Source organism: Clytia hemisphaerica, unplaced genomic scaffold, assembly GCF_902728285.1.
Source record: "Clytia hemisphaerica strain Z4C2 unplaced genomic scaffold, Clytia hemisphaerica genome assembly, whole genome shotgun sequence".
In the NCBI taxonomy this organism is placed as follows: domain Eukaryota; kingdom Metazoa; phylum Cnidaria; class Hydrozoa; order Leptothecata; family Clytiidae; genus Clytia; species Clytia hemisphaerica.
The window spans coordinates 421102-441172 of NW_027103372.1; the positions used below are offsets into that span (position 1 = coordinate 421102).

At 36.2% G+C, this 20071-nt stretch overlaps 1 protein-coding gene across 2 annotated transcripts; it reads right to left on the bottom strand.

Annotated features, from left to right (window-relative positions):
- Nucleotides 1-849: 849 nt before the first annotated feature.
- Nucleotides 850-20069, bottom strand: LOC136823456 (serine/arginine repetitive matrix protein 1-like). Of its 2 annotated transcripts, XM_067079651.1 has the most exons (13): nt 19874-20069; nt 13235-13324; nt 12123-12251; nt 11301-11471; nt 8696-8824; nt 8171-8327; nt 6836-7781; nt 6556-6664; nt 5501-6419; nt 4934-5291; nt 4514-4625; nt 3724-3885; nt 850-2416 (listed from the first exon to the last, which is right to left on the bottom strand). In XM_067079651.1, the coding sequence occupies exons 1-13, from the start codon at nt 19895-19897 to the stop codon at nt 2297-2299; spliced, it is 3426 nt and encodes a 1141-aa protein (XP_066935752.1). In that variant the 5' UTR covers nt 19898-20069; the 3' UTR covers nt 850-2296. The 2 variants fall into 2 exon arrangements, with proteins under 2 accessions (XP_066935752.1, XP_066935759.1); XM_067079658.1 differs by lacking the exons at nt 12123-12251; nt 13235-13324; nt 19874-20069 and adding an exon at nt 11744-11795 and having other exon boundaries at nt 1053-2416.
- Nucleotides 20070-20071: the final 2 nt, after the last annotated feature.

The following is a 20071-nucleotide window of genomic DNA, read 5'->3' on the forward strand; positions in this document are numbered from 1 at the left end:
ATTTTGAATGCAAATCTATAGATCTTGAAAAATTCATAGCTTTAAGCCATAAACTTTCAATATTTAAACGTGTGAAATATTTAACTTTCTTTAAATGGAATTCAAATGAAAAATCTACCGACACGCTATTGGTTCATTTCGAGATTTTCTTCTCAAAAGTTTATTTGCAAAGAGGTATTACTTTATTACTTCAGTATTTTTCTTCAAGTACAGAAATAATTCTAAAACGTAAGTAAAACCGTGTTTTTCAGCCAGAAACAGCTGTTTTGTCCAGTTTTTGCGCTTTTTGAAGCTCAATATCTCGAGTTAGGTACTGAAATCACCTATACTTGCAATATATCTGTAATCTTAATTTTTTGAGAGCTTTCCAAAAATATACAACAGGTCTCCGTTTTCTCAAGCTAAAATTTTCATTAATTTTTAACCCTATGATTTTTGCCTGAGACCGTCATATTTGTCCGAAAATCACACCAAGGTGTCCGAAAAAAATTGGAACCAAAGTAATTTTGATTCCCCTACCCCTTAGCTTTCCAAAATGTATAACAAGTGCTTCTAACAAAACAATCGAGCGATTTTACAAAATGCCCTCTACTATAACATCTTTTTCCTTCAAATATATAAAAGTGTACCTCAAAGTACAGAAAGTTATTAACGCCTTCCATCTTTCTACATATAACAGGAAATCGTTTCCATTTTCCTTTGGAAATACATTCCAGAATCAATGGGAATTACTGTGGACCTTTCCCTCGAAAAATACATTTAAGATAAATTACCTTTTTTATCTCATTCGAGCCCTTCGTAGTCCGCATCCCCTTTTGTCAAGTATAGAAAGCAGGATATCAGACCTCCTTCAACATTATGGCCTTTTTTCCTTCAAAAATACATACAATACGAAACGTTCTTATTTTCCTTTGAAAATACAGAGTAATTGAAATATTTTCTCTTCAGAAGTACAAAAAAAAAAATCATTTTTCCTCAAAAAAATACACAAAGCTTGAGAGCTTTTATGGAGAAAGATCATGAAACCTTATGAAACCAAAACGCTACAAATGTTCGTTGAAACAATAATGCTGAATTTATTACTTCTGGAATTTTTCCATAATAAAATTTCACTTTAAAAACTATTTAAAACAAGCTGAGAAGCGAAATAAAACATGTCACTCAAAAGCGACTTGACCTGATCAAAGCCAATCTGTTGTGAAGAAAATTGTAAAACAAATGACGTAAGAAAAACACGGCTTTAAAAATTAAACTTTTTCAAAAAAATAAATAAAATATATTGAGAAAATTTTCTTGTAAAATCTTTCAGTTTACAGCCTAGCAAGACGAACAAAATGTTTGAAAATTAAATCAGAATGGCAGACACAAAACTCACTAAGGAACGAGGGTTCTTTTCGCATAGTGCCATTACTATTAATAAGCACTGATAAAAATTACTTTGCTTTTCTGAAGGTTTTTTTTTCTGGGAGAGAAAAGAAAAAGATAACAAGACTACTAAGAGCTATTCATAGGAGAAAAATATATATAATGATAATAAAACAAGGCTAAGTCTTCTAAGCTATGAAAAATTCTCATGATATGTATCTACTAAACATTTAAACTATTAAAAACAAGTTTTGTACTGTAAAGAAAAAAAGTATGAAAAGTTTTCAAGAAATATTAATTAAATTGTTATTTCACCAAACTGGCTTGTTCCTTTGAACCGATCCCCAAATTGTTTTTGTTTCGTGAGTAGAGTAATCAGATAAGTCAAACCAAACCATAATAGAAAATCGTTCATGATAAAAGGGAAACAGCATCTCCCCTTCCTTCCTTATCTGTCCGTTATTGATGAACAAAGGTCATTGGTGGAAACGCCCTCCAGTTTGCAGTATTCTCATAATGCTAAAAGAACAGAAACCTTGACCCCTTTCTAAAAATCAGCTAGGTTAAATCCCCTGCGATTAGGTGTCATCCAACTTGAGAAGCACTCTATTACATCCCCCTCTTGTAAGAGAAGTGTACGACTTTTTTTGGGAGTGAATATCTGAGAGAACATTGCAAAATCATTTCGACAACAGATGACCTGATGGAGCCTTTCTTTAAGAGACGTCTGTTGCGTGCTTTTCGTCAAGAAATCACACCATACCATTTATCACAAAAATCTTACTGTCTATCCATACACAACATATCAAGTTGATCAATCTCGAGCAATACGTTCATGTGACAGGTCGCGCGTGACAACTGTTTAATCTATCATCATCATCATTATCACAAACGATCATTTTAGGCGGAGAGTTGAAATATTTCTCCATCTTTAATCGCTTTCATCAGATGAACCACGACTTTTCTTTCCACTCATGCTTTTCAATGCTCTTTCACGAAGTTCATCCTCACTATTGGATTGTTCTTCGGCGCTCGACTCTTCTGATGATGTCTGTGAAAAAAGAGAAGAAAGAGTATAAAATTATTTTTGAAAAGCTTAAAGTAGCATTTTATTTTGGTAAAGCTTTGCCCGGGATCCACTTCCAACTTTTTGAAAGATTGGATGGCGTCTAGATACTTCAATGAATTCAGCAAGAATCTAGTCTAGGTAAAATTAAAAGATGGGTAGGCCTCATATACCTCAACTAAGTAGAAATGTATAGACAGAAACAGAATGAGACGAGCGTCTCTGTTATCAGTAAACAAACACTAGTTTACATCACCACATGGCAGGCCAAGTCAAGAAGTTTAAACTTATGGAATCAATGGAAGGAAGCTGACCATTCTTATTGATATCGGATGGACGAAGCCCTGAACTCAGAGATTATACAGGTAAAAACTTTAGCGTATGTGACGATTCATTCAGGGGTTGAAATCACATAAACTCTCAAACGAGATTAAGTACATACAATTCAATTTAAATAAACCTTTGAACAAGATCTCGAACATTTGTGATCACTTTATCAGATGAATGATTAAATCATAATGAGTTAAGACTGACAATTGCCACTGCGTTTTTATTAGTTGACAAAACATGGATTGCCATGTAATAATTCCTTGAACTTGACCATATCATGATCTTAAGCCTCGTAATAGCTAGTCTTTTAAAAGGAATGCTCACTTAAAAAATGAATGTTTCTTGAGCGTCAAATTCTCCGATAGTGTCTAAAATTATTTGCCTTAGAACAAATAAGCCAGCCTCAGAAAAGTGTTATGACTGTTATCTAATGATTGACAGCAGTCGTAATGAAATTTTAGAAAACATGAAAACATGTTAAGAACCAAGTAAGAACGCAACCACAGAAAAACACACCAAATATCCTTGAGATTATACCTCACCGAAATATTTTAAACCAGACTTTCGAATTCCTCTCAATATGATAAACACTTAAAATGCTTTTTGTCATTTAAAAGAGAAGTCTCGTTGAAGGAAATGTTAAATCATGTATGCATGTTTTCAGTAAAAAGTGAAATAGCAAACGTTAAAGAATTTTTAAGTCGAAAGTCTGAAACCAAAAGTCAAACGAAAATTCTTACAATTCTCAAGGGGCTAGATAAAAACTTAGAAAACGATAGTAATAGACTAGACGGTTCCCGTCGTCGCAAATACCGGTTAACGGTTTCGCTTGCACATCAATAAAGATATATTTTCAGATCATAATTTTAACATGATCATTATAATAAAATATTTGATTGGTTGGTGTTTATTAGTAAGCAGGGTTTTCGCAAAAATATCTTAGACCCGTTAGCAACACTTACGGAACGTCGTCTGCTTTTCTTGGATTTTTTGGATTTCCTTGATTTGTGTTTCTTGTGATGTTTCCTTTCTTTTCTCGACTCTTTGTGACTTCGATGTTTCTTCCGACTACTTCGAGAGCTCTCCGCTTCCGATTCGCTCGGTTCTTCTTCTTCTTCTTCAACCTAAAGAGAAGAGCCAGACAGAAAAATTTAGACTACATAATAAGAAGGGCGGATAGGTTGAACACCCCATTGTTACAAAACCATGTTTGGGTATTTTCATTCTGTGAGTACTATTATTATTAATACCGTGGTCAAAGCAAGGCGGAAGCAAGGCGGAAGCAAGACGGAAAATGGATTTTAAAAAGAAAAAATTAGGACATATTCTTGAAATTTTGGTGAATTACGTGGAATTTTGAGACGGAAAAGTCTCTTTAGATACTTCATTGAGAATGAGATGGAAGAACTTTGAACACTGTATTAATATATATTGGTCATTGAATGGCAGCGTCGTTGAAACTGGCGGACTCGCAGTAAACTACAGATCTCAGCTTGTTTCGGTAATAAAAATTAGCTTTAAGCTTTGCATACAGCGTGTCACATAAAACAAGCAGACAAATTTTCAAATTTTCTCATTATCTAAACTACAATAATCAAAATAAGATGAAATTTCTGTTTAATCAATAGATATTCAATTTTCAAGATGGTTGAATAGGTATACAAGTCATAAAATTTCGCCTAAATCATGTGGATTTTACTTTTTATAAAACTATGTACGGTTAGTTTTCAAAAATAAATTAAAGCAACAGACCTCTTTTTCATCTTCTTCTGGATCGTTGTCGGGCGTAGGACTTCTCTTACGTCGAACAGCCGGTGACGGACTACGTTGTTTACGCCGTGATGATGGTTTTGGGGAAGGTGATCTAATATTGAAAGGAATAATCTCAGATTTTTATACCATGAAAGAAATTGAACTGAAAGGCGATCCGTAAGCAATCAAGTTCGCTTTAACATGTGAACGTCTTTCTGCACATCACTAAAATGTAAGTAAAAGTATCGATTGTGAAGAAGGGCTGTTTGGACCTGACGGAGTAGGGAGTTATACGAGTTACCCAGGGATGTTTTTCGATCGAAGGTTTTGGCTCATTTAGGATTTTTTTAACCTTGAACGAGAAGAAAAAGGAAATTCTAAATACAAATATAAAGACTGGTTGGAGGACTAAAAACATACTTTTCAGGGGATAGCGATGGGGAGGGTGATCGTTTTTTGACAACAACTTTCCTCGTCGTTGTCTCATCTTCTTCATCCTCATTTTCAGAAATCTCCGGTGAAACCTCTTTTCGCGTTTTCCGTCCTTTCGACGTGGAACGTCTCTCTTCTTCCGATTCATCATCCTCCGATCTCTGTTTCTTCTGTTTACGCCTTGGTGAGGGCGAACCCGATTTCTTCCGTTTATCTAAATCGGAAAAATCGGATGACGTATCACGTTTACGTTGTCGGCTTTGGCGGCGTTTCTTATCGACATCTCTGTCTTCACGTTCTAAGAGGTCTTCGTCTGAAGTTTGTGCGCGTTTCTTCTTGTCATCTTCTGTTAGGTGTAATAGAAACATGATAACGATCTTATTTGACTTATTTGATCACTCACAAACAATTGAATATGCTAGAAGCAAAGAGTTATCTTACTATTTGCGTGCCTTTCTCAAACAACAATACCTTACCAAACACCCAATATTTAACAACAAATTCATTTCCCTTCATGTCTAGGTCTGAATATTAAACAATTGTTTTCTTATTTACCTGAGAAAGATGGTGATCTTTTCTTTTTGGGCGGTAATACTTTGCGTCTTGAACGTTGCTCTTTTTCCTCTTCCTCATCTGATTCCTGATCCATCTCTTCTGCGGAAACCGACGGCGATTTACGACGACGTTCGTTACGTCTTGTTTCACGTTCCTCTGATTTCTTACGTCTCTGTTCACGTCTTTCACGTTCAAGTTGTTTGCGGCGTTCTTGTTCCCGTTCGACACGTTCAATTTCAGAATCACTGCTTTCGTCAGGGTTTTCTCGAAGAGGAGAATTGGCAGCTTCGGAGCCTGAACTATTCTTCATTCGACGGTCAACTTCTTCCATGATTTTACGTCTTTCCGCGTTGCGGTCCACTCGGTCAGGCTCGGAAGAACGTCGACGGCGTTGTCGGTCACGTTCTCTGCGTTCCCTATCTCTACGTTCCCTTTCTCTATCCTCTCTCTCACGTTGGCGCCTTTCTCGCTCCTGCCTTTCACGGATTTCTCTTTCCCGTTCTCTTTGCTTGCGTCCTTTACGGCGTCTAACGTCTGGGGACGGAGAACGAGAACTCAATGAATCTCGCGATCGCCGTCTTCTCTTTTGAGGTGTTGGTGAGGCAGAGGGGCTTTTTCTGCGTTTACGCGGAGGAGTGGATGAACGTCTACGGTTGCGGTCTTTCGAACGTTTACGTGATTCAGACGGTGAACCATCTCTTCGATTTCGACGTTCCTTACGACGACTACTTCTCTCTTCAGACGAATCACGCGATTTATCTAAGTCCTTTGATTGGTTCATTTCTTCATTCTCGCCTTCTGATTGGTCGGTAGAATCGCGTCTTTTCCTGATGTTTCTCTTCTTTGTGGTGGTAACGTCATCATCTTTCATGAGGCCTTCGTCTGCTGGTTTAATTTGCACACGTTCCTCGTCACTCTCCTGAAGGAAGACAAAGAAAATTTTACTAGAACAAGTGCATTGCGTATCCAACTTTCAACCGGGAATATTAACTCTTTGGCTACTCTGTCTTTACAAGTATAAAAACCGAAATATGAAAATAACATAATGAGCTTACTTCTTTCCGTTTGACAGGTGGAGGGGATGGTTCTTTTGCTAGTTGACGGAGGTTTGGATTAATTACACGTGTTGGTGACGGTGAACGACTTCCCGACAACGAACGACGTCTGAAATGGAAACAAAATAGTTCTTAGAGATTCTAAACTATTTGAGATGTTTTGTTGTTTTCTGTCTAAGTGCATACCAATTAATTCCAAGAGAGGCTTAAGGTGTTAGGCGTTATGCGTTATCGGATCCCAATACTGCTATTTGACCTTTAGGCAAGAAATTCCATTTACCTTCTACGAGGTGATTTTGACCTTGACCTGGAACGTGAAAACGTAGGACTCCTTCTACGGTGACCACCGTAACCTCCACGTCTTCTACGTGGTGAACGGGACCTTGAGCGGGAACGATATCGACGTACAGGAGAACGTGAGTAGCGCCGTCTACGTGGAGAATGCGAACGGGAGCGACTACGCCTTCGTACGGCAGATCTTGAACGTGAGCGGCTACGACGTCGTCTATGGACTGGAGACCTTGAGCGGGAACGGGAATTCGATCGGCTGCGATCGCGTGCACCGTTACGTCTCGGGAGAAATTCTTCTTCACTATCAGAGTCGGACGAATAAACAGGTTTTCCACCGCTGTAGATCAATGTGATCATTTCTGAGATGGATTTTGCGAACTTCTCATCGCCTTCTTCTACTAAGTGTAAATGATCTTGGAAATAATATTTCGTGTTCAGTTGACCGTTCTCCAACACCCAATCATCGTCTGGCTTCAAGTAATAGAAATTACGTATGTGTCCACTCTTGCATAACTTCTTAATGCATTTGTTGACATTCGCGCACTGTTGACGCCGATGCGTTGGTTCTAAGTCACGTGGTAAAAGGCCCGTCATGATGATTTTCGCGTTGGGTTTCGATTCTTGAAACATCATAGCGATCGCACCACATCCGTTGGCAATGTCTTTAGGGTCGTCCCGATCAGTGTTGTTTGTACCGACGTGTAAAACAATCATTTGAGCGTTCAACGGGATCTCACCATTCTCGACACGCCATAAAACGTGTTGCGTACGTTCACCGCCGATACCAAAATTCAAGGCTTTCATGGTACTGAAATGTTTGGACCAGATTTTGGGATATCGAGCCAATCCTTGGATGATAGAGTCACCGATCATTAGAACATTAGCATTGGATGTTTTTGCGATCTCGACGTGTTTGTCATGCTCTGCCATCCAACCTGAGGATATTATGAGAGAATTTTAGAAAAACCGAAAGAAACAACTTGCAAAGTGACGAGCAAAAAAGTAAAATAGACTTTTTCAATCGATATTCCGTCCTCTTTCTTAACTGAATCAGGTATAAATTAAAGTAAGGCAAGGGTTGTTGAGATGCAATCAAGTCTTAATATTATCACGACGGACTGACACTTTCTATACTGAAATTTATGAATGTAAACTTTAAAATGGCAACAAAGTAAACCCAAAATACATTTTTGCTCGATTCTTTGTACTTCTTTTGCAATCCATCGTGTTGCCTGTATCATACAGACACGGCTGGGATATGGTCTGACGACTGGAGAATATAAAATGAAGTAATCTGAAAATTATCTGGGGTTTAAGTACGCACCTGGTTTGTTACTTCTGGTAACAGGCGTCGTGGGAACTGATTCCAAATATCCAACTAGAGATTTACGAATCCGTGCTTGATCCAACATGAGAGAGGATTTGGCGATGGGGTCGACAGTTGTTCCCGGTACGGATGATCTGGGAAAGTTGTCAACTAGCTATGGGCAAGGAAAAAATTGGATTAAGCTGTGTATGGAAAAGAAAACCACACTTCGTAGTGTTCAAAATGAAAGTAGAATTTGAGAAAGTTTGAAATGAAGAATTGTTACCAATCTAACAAAACAACAAAGCAACGAGCGATATAACAGTGGAGAAAGTAAGGTTTTTTTGTCCGAGACGCACAATGGAATTTACACAGAAAATTAGCACATGTTGAAATTTAGTAAGTTTGAATGTTGAATTTTTGGTCAATTATCCAGAATTTTGAGACAAAAAAGCCTCTTTATATACTTCAGTGAGACGGAAGAAATTTGAACACTGATAATAAAAGGAATAATATAATACAATGTTAATCAAAAATAAATACCTCTTCTTTGATGGACCGTTTTGCAATCTCCTTGATCATGGACATACTTGGTATGGTATCTTTGGACGTGCTATCTGCTTCCATGGATTGCGTCTTTCGAAGGTTTTCTTGGATTCGCTCAGTCTCTTGCTGAAAGCGAGAACATTTTTTCATGACCCGATGATTTGGAAAGATTAATTTATAAATTCATGGATTTATAGGTTAAAGTGGGTGGGATGGGGTCCGCTACTAAGATCTGGCAAAAAACCTTTCTCGGTCAAAGACCAACGTTACAGGCCAAACTAGGCAAAAAGGCAAGAAAGTGGGCAAAAAATTGACGAGACTTGCTTGTTATAGTATTTGGAGCTCTATTCGATGATTTCGATCTTTTTTTGCTGAATGCGAACTTCATCTTACATGCAGTTTACCTTTAATGTCAAAATTTGGCCCAAATCAATTTTTGCCACACTTAAGCAGCCGACCTCGCTCGCGAAACTCACTTTAGAGTAGTCCTAAATAAATAGGTTCTACCTGAATACACATCAAGTTCGTTTAAAAAGGCTCTCGTAAAAACAAACTTCTACAATTTCCTTTAGTCTGGTTCTTAAACCGGGCACCTTGGAAGATAACTAAAACCAACTTCTATGAATTAAGTCATTATTTTCAAAATTTTAATAATAGGCGAAGAGTTAGGATGTTGAGCAGAGGAAAATCTCTGGAACTTGATCACAAAAAAAACCCATTACTATTCAAGGTGGAAGTGTTTTGGTATTTGAAAGCAAATAAATCTCAGAGAAACACGTGGGCGGGATTGATCTTTTATGTGTTTTTGTTTGTTTCAAGAATGAGTTTCTTGGCTAGCTGCAAAATATATTTCATTATTTTTCACGAAATACTTTGTTTTAAAATACCTAAACTTAAATTTTGCTACATTTTGTGACGGTTGTTACTATAACGAGGAACGAGAAGTAACAAGAAGTAACGAGAAGTAACAAGTAGGTAACGAGAAGTAACGAGAAGTAACGAGTTCTCAAATGAAAGTAACGAGTACCAAACCTAAGTAACGAGTAGTTCAGTCAAGAAAATGACGCTCCATTGTCTTGCTTTTGTCACCGGTTAATTATTTTAACATTGATGACGTCATTTCTAGATTTTTTTTCAGGCACCTATATCTCGTGATTAGCTTGTCTGTTTCCTTTCAAATTTGGCATGTGACACCTTGACAATAATTAATGCCTTGAAATTAACCTAATTAGATTTTGTCAATTTTGGTGATGACGTCATCATTTGGGCCCTTTTTGGTACAGGAATCCGGACACCTATATCTCGTGATTGGCTTGTCTGATTCTTTTCAAATTTGGCATGTGACACCTTGACAATAAAGCCTTGAAATTAACCTTATTAGATTTTGTCAATTTTGGTGATACCTATATCACGAGATATAGGTGCCTGAAAAAAAATCTAGAAATGACGTCATCAATGTTAAAATAATTAACCGGTGACAAAAGCAAGACAATGGAGCGTCATTTTCTTGACTGAACTACTCGTTACTTAGGTTTGGTACTCGTTACTTTCATTTGAGAACTCGTTACTTCTCGTTACCTACTCGTTACTTCTCGTTACTTCTTGTTCCTCGTTATAGTAACAACCTTTTGTAACTTCTTTGCACAAGGTTGGGCATTGTATCGACCGGCCAAAACACCAGAATTACTTGCTTTTTTATGAATTACATAAAAAAAACTTGATCTCAGTCTTTTGTCAGTTAAAAGCTTTAAATGTTTCACCCTATCACTTTCCAGAAACAACCAATATATTTATTTCCGCAACTAATTATCTGTTTCTCTTATTTAAATCAGAAGCCTTCAATACGAGTTTGATACCACTTTTTAGGCATGGAGATATTTCTAAGAACAAATTTAGAAAGCTTTGTTCAAAATTATGCATTTCCTTAGTAGTTGTACACAAACTGATTTTTTTCCAAAATCTATCCTATATAGTAGGGGACCTTTCAAAAGTCAAAATAAACGAAAATGATTGGTACCATTTGATAGAGCAAAAAATTGTATTACAACAACTCTGACTAAAACACACAAAGAATTACAGCTGCTTGAAGTTCAAAAACATACCGACGTCAGTATAACCAAGACAAAATTTGACGTCAAAATCACAGTAGAGCTGACAGTTAGTTGTTCTTAAAGCGGTTGTATTTCTTTGTGTGTTTTAGTCAGAGAGTTGTTGTAATACAATTTTTTGCTCAAAATTTCATGCTCTATCAGCTGGCACCAGCCATTTTCGGTTATTTTGACTTTTGAAAATAAGCTATTTCTCTACCCCTTATTTTCCCTTTCAGTTTTGCCTATGGCGTCACTATTTTGGTCATAAAAAGTTTTCCCGGGCCTAATCCGCGTCCTCCCTCTCAAAAATATCTTGTAATATACTGTTCTTTGGAATAGAATAAAAATGGCTAGGTCGTAAAAAAGATGTCACGGCACCCCAGGCTTGGCCCCTACTAATATTAAGTCAATAAAGATCAGAATTCTTACCAAATACAATATCTACAAAAATATTTTTACAATTTTAAAATTAAAGACTCATAACAGAACAATAACAGTCATAATGGCCTCACCTTTCGCTTACGAATTTCTTCTTTCTTCTTTTCAAGGAAATCAGCTGGAACACCTCCAATATTTTCCTGTGCACTGACCAACAATGTCCACAATTCTCCCATGAAAATGCGTGCATTTTTACCATTCAAAAATCCTGTCACAGAAATCTGAAGCTCTTTTGGGTCTGGATGCTGTAATGATTAAGAGGTCAGGAATGAGATTGAATTTGCTATTCTATTACATCCCTATCCTCAAATCAACAACTTTTGTAAGTTAAGAGCCAATTCTTTTGACCATAAAAGGAACTGAACGAAAGGCAACAGATTTTCCGGTATATTAGTACATTTTCATTAAGACTAAAAAACATATTCATAAAGAAACTTTCAAGAAGCTGGACAATTTGAAACAAAAACCGCAATCAGAAATTTGTTTGTGTAATTTAGGAAAAATACTTTTACGATACCCAGTTGCAATTTGAGCTGAGAACCAGTATCAAAGGTTTCGCTTACCTACAACTTGGATAAAATTAAAGAAAAAGATTAGATTTTAATTGTAATATATGATTTTGTGAAGTTAAAAATAGTATTCTTTCTAAAAAGCAGACGTTGCCATTCATAGATGATAATAATATTGTCGTAGAGATTTCAACAAAATTAAAAGACAGCCACAGACAATTCATTTTATTGAATTATTGAACAAAACCACGCTTCATATCCAAAATATTTGCGCTTGTTAAATTCAAAATTACTTAGCTCTAAACAAGTTATGCAACAACTAAGTCTGCTATTAAGAAAGAATACTACATAGGAAAAGAAGCAAGAGCTCATAACAAAGATCCTTACACGTGACTCTTCAAGAAGTTGGAAGATATATTCGATCAACACTTCATCTTCTATTCCACCCAAAAGCTCAGTGATCCGCTTCTGTATCCATGGTTTGACAACATCCAAGTTGACTTTCTCCATGTCAACCTTTGTGTAAAAATTCAAATAAAAAATAATAATATCGGAAGAATCACAGAAGAAATCTGAAATATTGACAGTTTGCAAAAATTGCCAGAACCTCAAATTTTCTAAAACTGCTTTGGTCCTGATTTACTCCAACTCAGAATTTAGGACATCCAAAGGCTTCAATATTTTGATATTCTAACAAGGGACTTAACAAGCAACTCAAAGACCATGAAATTCTTGCCGACAACAAGCTGACCTCATTTTTGCTGGCAATCAGCTGCCTATTTATTGATTTGTAGCTGGCTAATTAAATTTGTTGTCTGACAAATTGCCAGTTATTTTGCTTTGTTGCTGGTAAATTGCTACCTTTAAGTTAAAAAATTTTATCTATCAGATATTTTTAGCAAGACGATTCTTTTCAAAAATGATTTTAAAATTTTGCAAGACTTATTTTTGCAAATCATCTCCTTTTTCAGCTAACTTCTTTCATTTGATAAAAATTTTGGCAAAAAAATAATGGTTCTTAATATTTTTTGTGAGTAACAATTTGGCGAATTCTCAAAAAAAAAACTTGCAAAAAATGATCCTTGCAAAAATTAATACACTTAAGGTAGTTTTCTTTGTAACCAGCAGATTACCAGCAAAAGTGTCCCCTTTTCTGAAAATAGAATTTACATTTTGTTGCCTACAAACTTTCAACCAGCAGATTGCTTGCAGACTCACCATAATGATAACAGTGAAACTTATAAAAGCACACAGAAAATTCAAAGTTCGAAAAAAAATAAACAAAATTGAGAAATAAAGAATTACTTTACAATCTACACTGCGTTGCATAATGGCCCAATCTTCAGACAATGCAGTGCACTGTAGATTTTATTTCAAAATGAAAATAAATCTAAACGGGATTATCAGATGATTTTCATTTTGATTTCAAAGTCGAATATCTCAGCTTTGGAAAATATCAAAAATATTAAAAATCATCTGATAATCCCTTTAATACAAACCTTTTCTCCTAAGCTCTTTTCAAATCTCATTGACTTCATCAATTTCTTTTGTTTGTCAGGAAAACGAGAATCCTGGGCGGCAGTTGTGCCCTAAATAGAAAAACATTGGTTATTAGTGAACGCAGCAAAAGTGAACAACATTGTATAGGTCTAAACTAAGAACACAAAACACAAAACAAAAGTTAGTAAAAATATTATTATCTGGTAATTATTTGTCATCTGATTTTGTCTGTCAATGCATTTTTCAGTGTAGATTTGAAATCAAGATCTCAAGATATCAAAGCTAAGACTGGAATTTGACATGGCTTTTGGTTAACTATGACAAACCCACCCTCTCAAACTGAAAGCCAAAATGTCAGCAGAGTCAGAACTTTTAAACAGATATATTCAATCTCTCAAAATAACTTGAGAGAGAGAAATTGAGGTTGAAGCCCCATAGAATGTAACCCCCTAGCTCTGAGGGGGACTAGAACTCAAAACTCTGGCTGGGGGCTCTCTTTTCTTAAGATCAGGGGCTGTTTTTTCAGGGAGGGAGTTCTGTTTATAGGTCTGATGACTGGGGCTTATATCTTTTTTCCAACAACTGCTAGATACACATCTTGCCTACCTTACCACCTGTTCAGAAGTTTCTGCGGTTCTGATCAGTCAGAGGCCAGTAAATTTAAAATTCTGAGAAAGAGTTTAGTCTTTAAAAGTATATATGAGAATTTTTTTCCCATTTTTAGATAGGGGACTGTCCATTTTGAATTTGTGTGGGGACTAAATCTTAGGGGGCTGAACCTGCAGGGAGGTTTCAATCAAACAAGACATTTTTTAATAATGAAGATGACTTTAAACAAGGCAAACTAACTTCTTAGTTCAAATCTTTACAAATTGATACCTATTGTTCTACCAAAAAAAATGAGTGAGCGTAGTTTATAGTTTTGATTCCATACTCTGGTTTTCATGTGTTACTAGATGATGCTCTTTATTTGAAAGCTTCTTTCTGGGCTGCTTTTAGCGATTTTGACCTTGAAAAAGCTTCAAGCATGAACCAAAACTGGCCTTTGTATGCAAGGGAGTTAGGTTTCAGAGGCAAAAATACAAAATTTTGTGGCCTGAACTTTGCCGAAACATCAATTTTCCAAAGATGTTTTGCTAATTTGGCCCAAACATGACCAATATCCGGGGCATAGTGAGGCATTGAACCAGGAGGGTCACTCAAGCAGTTATTCCAGAACACTACCATCAACTGCTCTAACTTGGGACTATCTGACAAGACATGGGACGGCAATTCGGCCACCATTTCACTAGTCCAGGAACTGGAGCTCAACTACTTTTTGCCTTTACTAATTCTGATGGGGGGAAAAGTATAGAGTCCAGTAGAACCCACAAATTATGTAGCTGAAACTATATACTGTCACACCAAATTTGAATTTAAAACCAATCAGAATTCCCTCTTTTTTAAATTTATAACTATGGTCTTCGCATAATTAGAGGGGCTGACACCATAATTATTCATTCTAAAATGGCAGAAAAAAACAAACATAAAAGTTTATATAAACTTTTATTTTTAAAAAGAGAAGAGAAATCACTATTTTATAAGTGTTTTTACTTTTTCTGTTAAAAACATAATGAACAAAAATGTCTTCCTCACTTGTGTTTTCAGATGTAAAAACAATACGGCCATTTTATTTTTAATGAAACAACCACGGATATTGCGCAATCTTGAATTATTTTCAAAAGTTGACGCATGCCCGATAGAAAACTGTTGAGGGGTTCCCTCTGACGTCCTATTGTAGCGCCATCATTCAAATCAGAAAGTGAAGATAGTACACGGCAGATTTTCTGACTACCATTTTACTGAACCTCCAAAGTCATTTGATTTGAGTTAATGAACGGTGTATTAAAAAATACATGATTTCTCTTTCGCACTGAGTTAGACACTCTTTATTTGGTAATCCCATCAGATGATAGGCTGTTAGGAGGTGGGTGTTCTCTAATTCTCCAATGGCGTCCGGTCATTTTGAATGAAAACAAAAAAGTTAAAAAAGGCGCGCTATCAGTGAAAGTTATCGTGACATGTTATGACAGAAAGTATGATTAATAAACTTGGTGGACAAATTTGTTGTCAAAGAGATTTAACAGTAAGTAAAAATATAGGCCAGATATCACCAGTCCGAGGTTTCGACCAATCGCCTCAAGTTAGAGCAGTTGACGGTATGAGCAGGTATGAGTAATTGATTTTTGATAATTTTAAAAAGGACCACCACCCTTTTTCACTTGGTTCACAATGTACTAACTGATTTTGAGGTCAAATTCCATGGGCTCTTCCAGTTAAAGTCTGTTACAAGGGGGTGGGCGACGGCAGATTTCCGAGGCAAAATGAAATTTCTGGATTTCTAATATGAAAGCAATTGCAACTCCTGAATTTCCAATACAAAATCAATTTTTGGGTGGAAAAATCTGGAATTAGGCAAGTACTTTTTTATTTTTTGGTTTACGGACATTTGGAGATGATCTTTTGGAGCGGAGGATGGAAAAAAAATAAAAATAAAATTGTTGTTTTCAAACTTTAATGTTGGAGAAAATAAAATGTGTTTTGAGGAAACTTATATACACAGCAGAAAATCAAAGAAAGTTTTTCAGCTGGAAAATTGTGTTGAGCGCCATTGGAGGAAGCATATTGGGAAAAAGAGATAACTGTTTTTGCAGGGGGGGGTCATGCAGTTATTATATAAACACTATGACAATTACTACCGTGGTGGTATATAAACCAAAATTTGGGAAAACAGTTACTCCACCAGTGGACTAACTGCAACATGGGTGGTGCCTAAGCCCAAAATTGTCGATTTTGGTAGGATATGGTGTACTAAGTGAGCACATTTTTCAATTTTTCACTTAAAATTTTAGGTTTTTAAAAATTCCGGAAGCAAAAAAATTCAAAACATTTTTTTCAAAAGTCAAAAAAAAATCACAAAATTTTTTCTTCAATCAAGGCATGAAAGATATTTTAACAAACTTGGAAAATGATTGAGATATTTAACTCTTGAACGGTCGTTAATAAGACGTACCCAGTAAAATGGTATCAAAATGAGGAATTCAGTGAAAAAATTGCCAAATTTGGCATTTTTGGGGGTGGTATACACCAATTTTGAGGGTAAAATCAGTTAGTACACTATGGAATAACTGCAAGGGTGGTGGTGTCTGTAGAAAATGTCCAAAATTGCAGTTACTCCACATAGTGTCAAGGAGTAACTGCAAGACCCCCCCCCTGGTTTTTGTACCCTTTTATCTTCCTTTCCTGCTCTTATAAAATGAAGTTTTCTAAAAAAATCCATTTCATGGCAGATTAAACAGAATCGGAAGTGCAAAAATAAATAAAATTTCTATGAATTTCAATTTAATTTTAATTTTATTTTTGCAAAAAAAACGTCGGCGATTCCCTAAACCAGAAAATAAAAAAGTAATTGCCTTATCTACAAATTATGTGGAATTTCCAAGTGTTCAAATATAAAAAATTGAGCGGAATTTCCGAAGCACTTTGAAAAATTGACTGGATTTCCGAGTACTTTTTTTTATCTTAAAATTCCTGTCAATTTTTTTCTAGAAGAGCCCAATTCCGCGAGTAGTCCTAAATCCGACAGCCCTGCCTAAATCCGACCCCCCAAATAACTGCTATGACAGTTAGGGAAACCATCCAGGATCCTGCCATTCTATCAGCCAGCAAAAACTGAATGACACTTGTAAACTTAAGTTTCTTACCATTTTCCATCGAAAACAATCAAAAACATAACTATTCCCCAAAGCCGGAGACCAAAGCTGCTTCGAGGGTGGTAACGCCAAAACGCCCAATATGACCAGCCAACAGAAGGCGAGTTTGTTGCCGCGTGAGTTACGTCATGCACTCCACCGTAGCGAAAGCGCAAACGACATTTCACAATTATAAGAATATCTTATGTGCTTAATTCTATTTGACTTTGAGAGCTTCATGGAAGATGAAGAAGTAGAAAGATGAAAAATGCGCTGGTTAATTTTTTTTAAATAGGTGTGTTCTATCATTGTTGAAAGTTGAAGAAATTTCTACCGACGCATAATTTTTTAACAGCCAATTAAAAGTACAGTCTGCTTATAGTTACTATGTTTGCTATATCATCTAGGCAAAAAAACCGTAAAAAAGACGCAAACACAATTTTTTTATGAGTGTGGTTATGATTTTTTTGATTGCGGCCGCGTACAGGAACTCGCCAAATGTTCCTAACTGTATGAAAAAAATTCCATGTTTACAAACATTCCTTCTCCAAGTTGAACAATAAACTATTGCAAGAACTCTCGAAACAAAACATCTAACAAGATGACCATAATGTCAAGATGTCAATAAGGCGGCAATCACAAATATCTTCGTTTCGCGTCGCCCGACTGACTCCTGAAAATTGAGTAAAATTGAGTCGGAGAGTCCGTAAATTCTTCGGACTTTTTGTTTTGATGACGTTTCCATTGCTCAAAATTTTATTATTGCCGATTTTTGTGAGCGAATTCTAGCGCATTCGCAGCATTTTAACTTTGTTTATCATTACACGTGCCATTATGTGTCAAAGGTCACAGTGTTTAAACTTCATAATCTGAAACCCCGCAAAACATACACGCGATTTGGCCTCCTGCCGCTTCGGTTAATGCCTTTTTACCTTTTACCGCCTCACAGACCAATTTTAAAGAAAACCCGAAATTTTTTACTACAAACCGACCGGCCGTTGACCGACTCACTTTTTAGATACAACGAGCACGTGAAATGAAGATATTTGTGATTGCTGCCTAAATGTGATCAAAAAAGTGTGAGTTCTGAATCCGTTGCAACAATTTTGTAATAAAAGATTATGTTTTGTATTAGCAGTTACATCAAAATGCCTCGAAAATGTCAATATGAAAATTGCGTAATCAGAGAACGTATGTCTCGCTCATTATAAAAAGGCCGAGACAAACTTTCAATAATTGGATTGTAACATCGAGTTAAGTCTCTTTTGTTAAGTCACCAGGGGGTAAATAAAACAGACCTTGATACATTTATCGTTCGTTTCAACTTGACCATTTGTTTAAAACTCAGCCTCCTAAATATTTGGGGTATGTAAAATATGTACAAAGAAATTCATACTTTTCCAACCCGGCCAATCTTTAAAAAAGAAGCGAACAATAAAATGTAATTACCCTTTCCAAATAAACCTCTTCGGTAGCGAGCGTATAGTCTACTCTGACGTAATTGTAAAATTTATGTAATGGGAGTTTGATATAGTAATGTAATGTTGTTTGGGGAATTATGAAGTTCTCTGGGATTTCGATTGCATTTATTCAGGTTGATTTTTTATGACTTCTAATGGTACTTTTTCTAACGAGTTTGGTTACTCTGTTCTCACACTTATGTCTTTTTTTTTTCGCGTCTTTTTCCGTGATTACTTTTATTTATATTTTTTAAAAGACAGGTAAGAAGGCATATTGATGTAACTGATTAGAAGCAATTATTCATTGCGTCACAGCGAAGAAGGTTAGTTTTTATTTAAGTTTGTATCTTTGAAAGACCCCATCGGATTTAGGCAGGGCTGTCGGATTTAGGACCACTCACGGTATTCACCAGACGATGTCAATCGAACGGAATCGAACGAAAATTCCAATCGAATCAATCGAACGCAATCGAATGATTGCGATTCGATTGCCGAACGCAATCGAATATCAATCGAACGTAAAATTCTGGGTAAAATTCGATTGATTCGATTGATATTCGATTACGTTCGATTGATATTCGATTACGTTTGACTGCGTTCGACGGGTGGTCGATTAAATTAGATTCCAATTTACCTCAATTCCTTTCAATTTCGAGCGCCTCTTATTAAGTAGGTTAAGTATCGATACGATAGATAAATCAACGCAAGGAACGGGCTTTGACACACAAACTGCAGTAAACATGTGGGCCTGCATGATCTGCATTTTCTAGAATCCAGGCTAAAATGATTCATATCATCTCGTTTAACTCTTCAAATGTTGAACGAGAATCAGCGTTAATCAACAGAATCAATTAGTCGAACCAGTCGAATGCATAAGCCAACCGAACGTAGTCGAATCAATCGAACCAATCGAATCCAGGCACTAATCGAACGCAATGGAATCAATCGAGAAAATCGCGGTAATATTCGATTGGCATTCGATTGCGTTCGGCAATCGAATTTCAATCATTCGATTGCGTTCGATTGCGTTCAATTGATTCGGCGTTCGATTCGTTCGATTGACATCGTCTGGTATTCACCACCCCAAAAATAGCCCCAAAATCACATTTTTGGCCAATGCATTTTTCAAAATTTTCCTTTGCTGGGGAAACTTTTCACTATCTTTGATGTTTGATGTTGAAATTAAAGATATTCTAGAAAAATAATGTAAAATTTTGGAAGCTTTTTTTTGAATTTCGAATTTGTTTTTTTGAATTTTGAAGAAATTCAATCAAGCTGCATCATGCATCAGATCAGCTTGGATCACAATTTTATTGCATATAAGTTCTGATTTGTCTTTGCTTTCTGTATCAGAGAAAAAAGTATTTTCGAATGTGCTAATCCACGCTTTTGATAAACACAGAGTTTTACAGTAAATACAAAGGCTATTAAAATTAAGAATCTTTACCCTGAAGAATCCTGCGTCCGCCATTGTTGTGTTTGTTCAGTGACTTCTTCCCGCGAGTGACCCGCTTGCATTAGTTAAAACTTTATATACACTTTAGCTAAAAATATTGTTAGTAGAATTGACCAATCAGGATAAAGTTAGGATCAATCCCGGTCAGTTTTGGTCGTGTAGATCAGGTCTTAAAAGTCGTAACCGTAC